The 7961-nt window shown below is 38.2% G+C and overlaps 1 protein-coding gene across 1 annotated transcript; it reads right to left on the bottom strand.

Moving 5' to 3' along the window:
• Positions 1–2221: 2221 nt before the first annotated feature.
• LOC140950888 (uncharacterized) lies at positions 2222–7758 on the bottom strand. Its single transcript, XM_073400105.1, has 6 exons — positions 7635–7758; positions 5636–6134; positions 4646–4819; positions 3645–3698; positions 2856–2919; positions 2222–2617 (listed from the first exon to the last, which is right to left on the bottom strand). Exons 2-6 carry the CDS (start codon positions 6104–6106, stop codon positions 2289–2291), a joined length of 1092 nt encoding a protein of 363 aa, XP_073256206.1. The 5' UTR covers positions 6107–6134; positions 7635–7758; the 3' UTR covers positions 2222–2288.
• Positions 7759–7961: the final 203 nt, after the last annotated feature.

Consider the following 7961-nt stretch of genomic DNA (forward strand, 5'->3'; position numbering starts at 1 on the left):
TTACAGTCATCATAGTGCGATGACATTTGATTGTAATTTCATAATCAGGCTATCAATATGCTTTGTGGAAGATGAACTCCTTCTGAAAAATTCGGGTAAGAAAAGTGGTTTTATACTTAACTTATTCTCAATTTACAAGTACTCAGTAGCCAATTAAGTGACTACATAACTATGAAAATTGAATTGCGAGTGATTGTTTACTTTTATCCATGGCCAAGCAATACTAATCTAACAAACCGTTCACGTCTAGCAGCTCTGATCTGTTCGTAGCTCATGGACTTCCTAGAAAAGTAGTTATGCGTTCTTTTTCCTTCTCGTCCAATCACTTGCTACATAAATCAGTTTTAATAAGTAACACATATTAATATGAAATATTTTACACTCCCAGTTCAAAATGTTTTTATTAATTTTATTTCTTCGTAAATCATATAAATGTCTTTTGAGGGAAGGGACTTCTTTGTACAGACATTTGTCTTTCTGAGTCTTCTTGGCACATACTATTTATTCATTTATTTGTGTTGTTGATTAAAGTTTTGTATCTGTTTCTCTTAATCCTATTTTTTTTTTATGTTTATAATGCATGTAATTCCAGACGGTGGTGGAATAAATGAATTCAATTGAATGTTAACGTACTGCTTATGGTGATAGTCATCTAACTACTGGTAAAAGTAAATCTAAATTAAACCAGGGCACGAATTTTCGAGCGTGACACGGCCCCTCCTCTCTTGTATGATTCTGCGTTGAAGTACTGCGTAATACGGTGAGCAGTTTACAGTAGCTAACAGTACTTTCGCTTATTTTGCAATTGCGTTCCATGCAATTTCAATATTTTCTTAAAAAACGGTAACGGTATGGCCGGCTTTGAACTACGAAATTTCTCCCCGAGTGTTGAAAAATATTTGAGTGAATTATATTTCAACAGGAAGATCAAGAAACATTTCGTATCTCTAAGCGGCCATTTAATTTTCTATTTATTACATAGACAACAATGAAACACCAAATCAATTCTCGTCAATGTATTTTTTTGTAGTTGAAAAGGGCTACCTATTAAGTAACTATAGCAACGGCGACCTTTCCGTACGTCTTGAACATCACATGTTTTTTTTCTCACGTACGGAAGATACTAGAAGGATTATATTTTCACCCGGTAGCTCATCTGGTATTTCATTGGGGCTTATATAATAAAATTCGTTTTCTTTTTTGCGCAAAAAAGAACAACGTGGAACATAATGAACTTAACATTTTGTTCGAGCTTCACAGATCACCCCTTCAGAAAGCCTGCGAAACTGATTGAACTTCTGATTGAACTGAAACCAGTCATTTGTTTTATTTGTTGTTAGAGTCTCTTATTCAATTTTGTTGGAAGAAAAAGTTAACAATCTGCTACAGAGTGAATTAATTTCGCCTCTCCAGGAAACTTAGGTAAAGTGTACAATCCTGTAGCTTCCTAGGACTCCTAGCGCTGAAGATGGCGAGATTACGTGCAGCTTACAGATGACGTAAGATTTTATCATTCTGAACATTATGCAATACTCGCACCATAATATACTAAGCCCCGTCCAGACGAATCCGGATATTTTTTGTAAAGAGAGAGAGAGAGAGAGAGAGAGAGAGAGAGAGAGAGAGAGAGAGAGAACGTTATGTTACCACATATTTTTCATACATGAATCGGCTTCTCGTCCATACCAAACCAGTGCTTGTGAATCCGCTCAATATCCGAGGCCCATTAGTGCAAAAAAAATATGCCGTTTCAAAAATATCTGGATTCGTGTGTATAATAATAGTTTCCACAACATTAAGAAATACCCAAAATTAGTAGGATGAGACTGTGAAGCTGCCTTGGCGGTAAAGCCAACAAACAGATTAGAATTAACGCCTACATGTACAGCTACTCACTACTTAGTCCCCGTCCAAACGTATCCAGATATTTTTGAATTCGCAACTTTTTCTTTCCAGATACACGGCTTCCGTTCACATATGTATGGAGAATCGGGCAGACGAGTCCGCAACTTTCTGAATCCGCTCTCCAGAGTAGCAATTTTTTTAATACGCTGTGAATCTGGAATCGTGTGGACGCTAAATCTCGATAGTTTTTGATCGAGCCCAGTTCTTTACAGTGAAAGTTAGAACATTGATGAAATTTCGCTCACTTTACGACGCATGCTTTGTTACCAGAGGAGTCCTGGGTACTAGAGTGAATCGGGATAAGTGTGGACGGGGTCTCAGTCACCTGATTTCTGGACAGGCAAACTAGAACCTGAGGGGTGTGGGGTGGTCCATGCATATATCTATAATTGATAGGCACCAAGAAAGTTTACAGTATGATCACCCTCTATAGTGCCATGACCCAGAAGTCTCACTGACACAAGACTGGACTTCTTCATTACAAATACTGCACCCGAGTAGGTGGCTTCTTCGCCTTTCACTATTTTAGAGAGCAATATGTTTCCGTTCGCAAGAATTTCGAACCCTGTTCTGTCTTCATCCGTCTGTAGTAGGTGAAACTGGCAGTAGACGAAGTATCTTCCATCTCGAGGAATTTCAAGAGTGTTGTTTGATGATTTCATCCCTCCGGAAAGATGCGCAGTCGGGCATGAAGAACACCAACGAGAAAATTCTGAGATCAATGAGAAAAAGAACTTTACATTTTTAAACAGTAATGCATGAGAAGATCTCATAATTTCAGCGAAAACGATACCTGCATTTGTTTGATTTCAGGATTCAGGATTAAATTAACAGAATTTAAAAACACATATTTATTATATGACAAGGATGCAAGGCCAACAATCTTATCTTCCCGGTAAATCTGGAAAAAAAATTTGGCAAAAATTAAAGATCATGTAACTTTTACTCACCAAGGCCATCTGAGAAACGAAAGGCGCTGCTGTCGCTTGTTAGATGTCCAGATGGTTTCTCGTCCTTAGGAAAATAGAGTCAGTTAATTTGCATAAAATTTTGTCACTTTTCTCGTGCGGATAATGAGCTCTGACAAGCTCTAATTAATTTCCATACCAAAAAAGTGATTTTTTTCAGTTGAAATGATTTGAACTCAAAAGACTTGTCATACCTTATCAAGGTAATGATCATGTAAGCGAGTGTATGAATGACAATTCGACTTTCTAAGCGCGCTTAAGCTTCTTAATGATGAATTCAGTGCCCCCACCAACATTCCTTTTAAGAAGTTGACTCACTCAGACGATTATATTCAACTCTTTCATAAAAAAAGCCTTCCTGGCATTGTACAACTTGTAAACCGACGAGCCAGCTACTTTGTGCCAATTTTGTATTAGCCTTGAATCCGTATTAGCCTATTTCATGTACCTCAAGTTGGGAAGCTGAAACGCCAACGTCACTTCGCATTGCGGTATCGTCAGAACACTCCAAAGATCAGTTAAAGGCTTATATCAAATTTCCATCTTTTCTCACTTGCTGTTAAACAATCTATTTGAATAGACTGAACAGAGTTTTGTATAAGGAAGACTGGTCAATGCTCTGAGGTGCGTGCGCTTTCCAGACTCCCAACCATATCTTACGCATGCGCACCGCCTTTTTATCCGCGCGTAATAAAAGAAATCCACATCAGTGAATATAGCATGCATGTCTTAAAAAATTGTGTTGAGCAAAAGACTAAGCCGGGGTATTACCTTTACTCCTGTGTAGCCAGATGGACCAGGGGGGCCAGGGTAACCAGGTTCGCCCTATGAAAAGAGAAATTGATATTTACTATGGAGAATATAAGATTGTTATGTCTCGTTAACTATGTGCAAGCGTTAAACCAGAGAATGTTGAAAAAGTTTTATTAGCCTGTAGTGTTGGGAGCAGTTAAGACAGGACGCTAAAGATAAAGAACGAAAATCAGGCAAGGCATCATTCGCATGGCGTATTATTTCCTCTACAACACTTCGATTCAAACTTCTGTTGTTAAGCTTGGACATTAGTCATGAAATAGTTATTAAATGCGTGGCGTTACCTTCAGGAACATGAGAGAAGTGAGAGAAAAAGTCACTTATGACTTCAGTTCAGGTAACTAATCGGATGACGGTCTCACGCAACTTTCGCCTTTCGAGGGAGACTGACAAATAGTCATACAAGTCAAGTTTAGGGACCGCAAAGCCGTTTGGGCTATGGTGGAAGGGGTAAGGGCCAGCCGAGACCGCTATTAAGGGCTTACCAGGAGAATTACTTCAGACTATCCCTTGAGTCTTCCCACTTCCAAAGGGTAGTCAGCTCCCCCCAATGTTCCGCCGCTCCTTTTGGTATAAGGGACTTCAAGATCAAACGACGTGACCGCAACGAGAACGTCGCTTAAAAAGTGAATTTTCGTTCTTTCAGTCTTTATCGCGATTATTCCTACTTACTTACTTTGTCAAATGTACGCGAACCTTCCTGAATTTGAATTCCAAGGGACCATATTCAAGTTCAGAAAGCGAAATAAAATTTCGACGTCGCTTTTTTACGTTCATAAAATAGGAAATTAGGCATTTTCACGTCGTAGTCGTGCAAAAACGGCAAAGAAGTTGTTTTGCTTATTAAACCTATTGTTTTTTAGACGTTCTTGTAGCCGCAGCGTTGTTGAATCTTTAAGTTCCTACTTACTATGCCGCGCACCTCATTAAGTAAGAATCAAAAAAACAGTTTTTTTTACCCTAAGTCCATCTCTCCCATCCCTTCCATCCTTTCCATCTTTTCCATCTTTTCCATCTCGGCCGTCCTTTCCTTTTAGAAGCGGAGCAATTTTCCGAATCAAGTCTTCAAGGCCTAAAGAGTTCAACTCGAAGAGTTTTGCGTCATCAGATTTTTTAGCCATAGTAATAACATCCTGTTAAGGAAAATTGGGTTAGCTTGGATGGTTGATGGTCCTTGATCTTACATTATGGCTTTTCCCTAGTAAATTCACTCATGCTCACACTGTATTGATAGGTCTTCTGGGTGTAAGCATCAGTCACATGATCAATAAAGTCATACTTAGTATTCATTCATCTTGCATTGGTTCAGCAGCGAATAAGACGTACCTTTATTCCCTTTAACTTTGTTCGCCCAACTTTTTCCCATCACATATCCCGGTGGCCAAAAAGCGTTTCGTTTTCTGTTCACCCACTTTTACCGTGCCATGACACTCCACAATAACGGAGCTAAATCAAAATTTGGCACAGTAGCAGTTCTTTGCATAAAATACTGACTAAGTAAGTTCTACTATGAGTGACCATGAACTATTAAATTAAAAAAAAAAATTGTATTTAAATCTTTGCCTTTCATTTCCTATAAGAGAACTGTACGCTAATGCGCTCCGGAAAACTACCTTTTCTCGGCCACGGAAGCAATTCGAAAATCTTACTCACGCTATGACAATGAACTAATATTTTGTCCTATTCCATCTCCCGCTATTTCCTTTGATATCAAGTGCAGAGTTTTCCAACAAATCTGTCCTAATTAATCTACAATCAGGCAGTCATCGAACATCTTCAGCTTTAATTTGGTACCACCTCAGGTTCCTAGAATTAAGTGTCCTATATAAACTGCGTGCGCGAGTTAGGAAATTTCTAATACTAGTGCAGAGAACAAATAAAACAGTGGGAGTATGAAAAACAAAACTTCTAGAATAATTGTTCATTAAAACTAATTTTAATTGTCTTACATTTTTATGTAAGTCCTTCTTAGATCTTGTGATGACTTTTGGTTCATTTTGAAAGCCCGACAATATTTCCTGGAGACGAAGGTCATTTTTATCGGCCTCGTAGTTTTTTAAACTGTCCAAGTCTTCAGAAATCTGACGCTTGTCAATAATATGCTCTCTTTCGCCGTTAAATTCGCTAGGAGGGAATCCCTCAACAGTTCGTCTGTTTGCCAAGTTGGCAATTTTGTCGCGCTTTGTTCTATCCATATGGTCGTCATATGCAACATCAACACTTCGCCGTCTTCGAACGAGGTTGAGAGCTTCGTGAATCAGGGCAGATGGGTTTGCCGCAAGTTCTCTCGCCTTGTGTTTTGTTAGGCCTGGGGCAGAGGAACTTGCTTTGTCATGAACTTTAACTTTTAGGCATCTTACAATAGACACTGTAATGATGATTATCATGGATAACAAGAGAAAGTTTCTTGTAAATCCCATCGTCGATTATGCTTGAAGTTCAACCTCACTGCAAAGGTGAAGAAAAAGGTTTGGCGTCAAATTAAGTAACGCTTCGCAACAATTTATTGAACAATCAAGGTTCACAGAAATGCATCTAACGCATATTGACAGGTACATTGACAAACAGTTATTGGTCGGGACACATTCAAACAAATGAACAAACGCAAAACAACGGCAATGAAACAACTTACTTTGCATTGATGTTAAAACTATAACTACATTAATTTTAACAGTGAGAGGATTTCCAAGGGACGGTGGATTTATGTGTGTAAATAAAATAGAGGTAACATATGATCAAGGCCGCGCGAAAAAGTAAATGTTCAGCGAAAAGATCGGCGAAGTTCAACCTCAATTTTACTTACGCTCGCAAAATTGGCCCGCATACACATGTACAAATTGCGCGGCAGTGGGAATCCACCTTAAGGCTAATTCTGTCTACTACCTTACCCAGTCATAGTATAGCAACACTCCGTTCTCGTTTATCCTACGCTTGGATAAGGAAAGACAATAAAAGGCATGGCAGTAGATGTAAACAAAATGAACGTTCACGGCAATTAGGTAGAGGGTTAGGCGCGACAAACACACGCCCTTAAACCAGTTCGTCTGCAGGTGATAACATAATCATGTTAAATTAGAAACATGTTAGCCTCGTTTGTTACCAGCAAAAACCTTAAATTGTTCTTTCCAAGAAATGATTGTCCAATTTCCAAACAAACTCTATTTGTTTTCCTTTAATGAGCAAAATCATCTTCGATTATGACCATTCAGAAATTTAATTTGTAAAACGGTCGGTTGAGTCAAGAGCCATTCTTTATTTAAGCAGGTACGCAGTTGCATTATCAAAATAAACGAATAATGGTGTGTCGATGATTAAAATGATTCTTCTAAATACAGAAGAAAGAGTCTTTATACTTTATTTTACTTGTCTATTGAATAATATGTTCATGATTAAGGATTAGATTAAAGTAAACTATAATATTGCCAGGCGGTTGTATTTTGAGCGCCACTAACTAAAGATGATGATTTTTAAAGCGATACAAAGAACTATCAAAATGTAGAGTAGTTGAAAGCTACAGTGCAAAATCTATCGTTGTATAGTAATGGTTAATTAGAAGGCCTCATAAAAAGCTTGATTTTTGAGGGGAGGAGGAATGTCGCTTGTGATTATGATTCTACTAAAAACGACCTCCTTCATCAACGGAACGCAGCGGGTGTCCAAATTCAAACTTCAGAAAACAATGAAGACTTTAAAAAAAAATTGTACGCGTTGTTTTGAAATTTCATCACCGTTATTCATTTGTGGGATTACAAAAAAGGGGTTTGTTTTTTAACTTCTTATTTTGAGATTGGAATCTGCTTCCCCTTCTCTTTATCAAATTAACACTTCTGGTAATCTCTTTACGACTTGTTAGAACAGGTGCTTAGCTGATTTAACATAATTAACCACTTTTCTCTCTGTTTTGTAATTTCAATAGCCACATTGTACCTTAAACTTGCTTCAACCTACCTGGGTATCTTGGCTTGAACGTAACCCTTTTTTGTGCATTTCTTTGTCTTTCAATTGAAGCTTGCTTGTTCCTGCCAATATGACAGTTTACGTCCCTGAACATAAGTCGAAGTTTACTCAAGCATTACTTATTCTTACACCGTAAAACAGGTGGCTGAAATCTCGGTCAGTAAGTTTGACCCAATTAAAAAAAAGAGAGAGAGAGAGAGAGCGAGAGAAAGTTCCAAAAAACACACCCACTCCTCGCACGAGGTAAAAGACTAACACGACATTAAAAAAGGCCACACCTTCCAGACAAATCAATCTTTCCATTCTTTAAAAGACTAG

This window comes from Porites lutea, chromosome 10 (genome assembly GCF_958299795.1).
Source record: "Porites lutea chromosome 10, jaPorLute2.1, whole genome shotgun sequence".
NCBI lineage: Eukaryota > Metazoa > Cnidaria > Anthozoa > Scleractinia > Poritidae > Porites > Porites lutea.

Coding starts and splice junctions, on each gene's coding strand:
- LOC140950888 (XM_073400105.1), bottom strand. CDS start 6,106: ATGGGATTTACAAGAAACTTTCTCTTGTTATCCATGATAATCATCATT. Junction 3,699..4,645: donor ATGGGAGAGATGGACTTAGG/GTAAAAAAAACT, acceptor CTCTTTTCATAG/GGCGAACCTGGTTACCCTGG. Junction 2,618..2,855: donor TCGTTTCTCAGATGGCCTTG/GTGAGTAAAAGT, acceptor CATTGATCTCAG/AATTTTCTCGTTGGTGTTCT.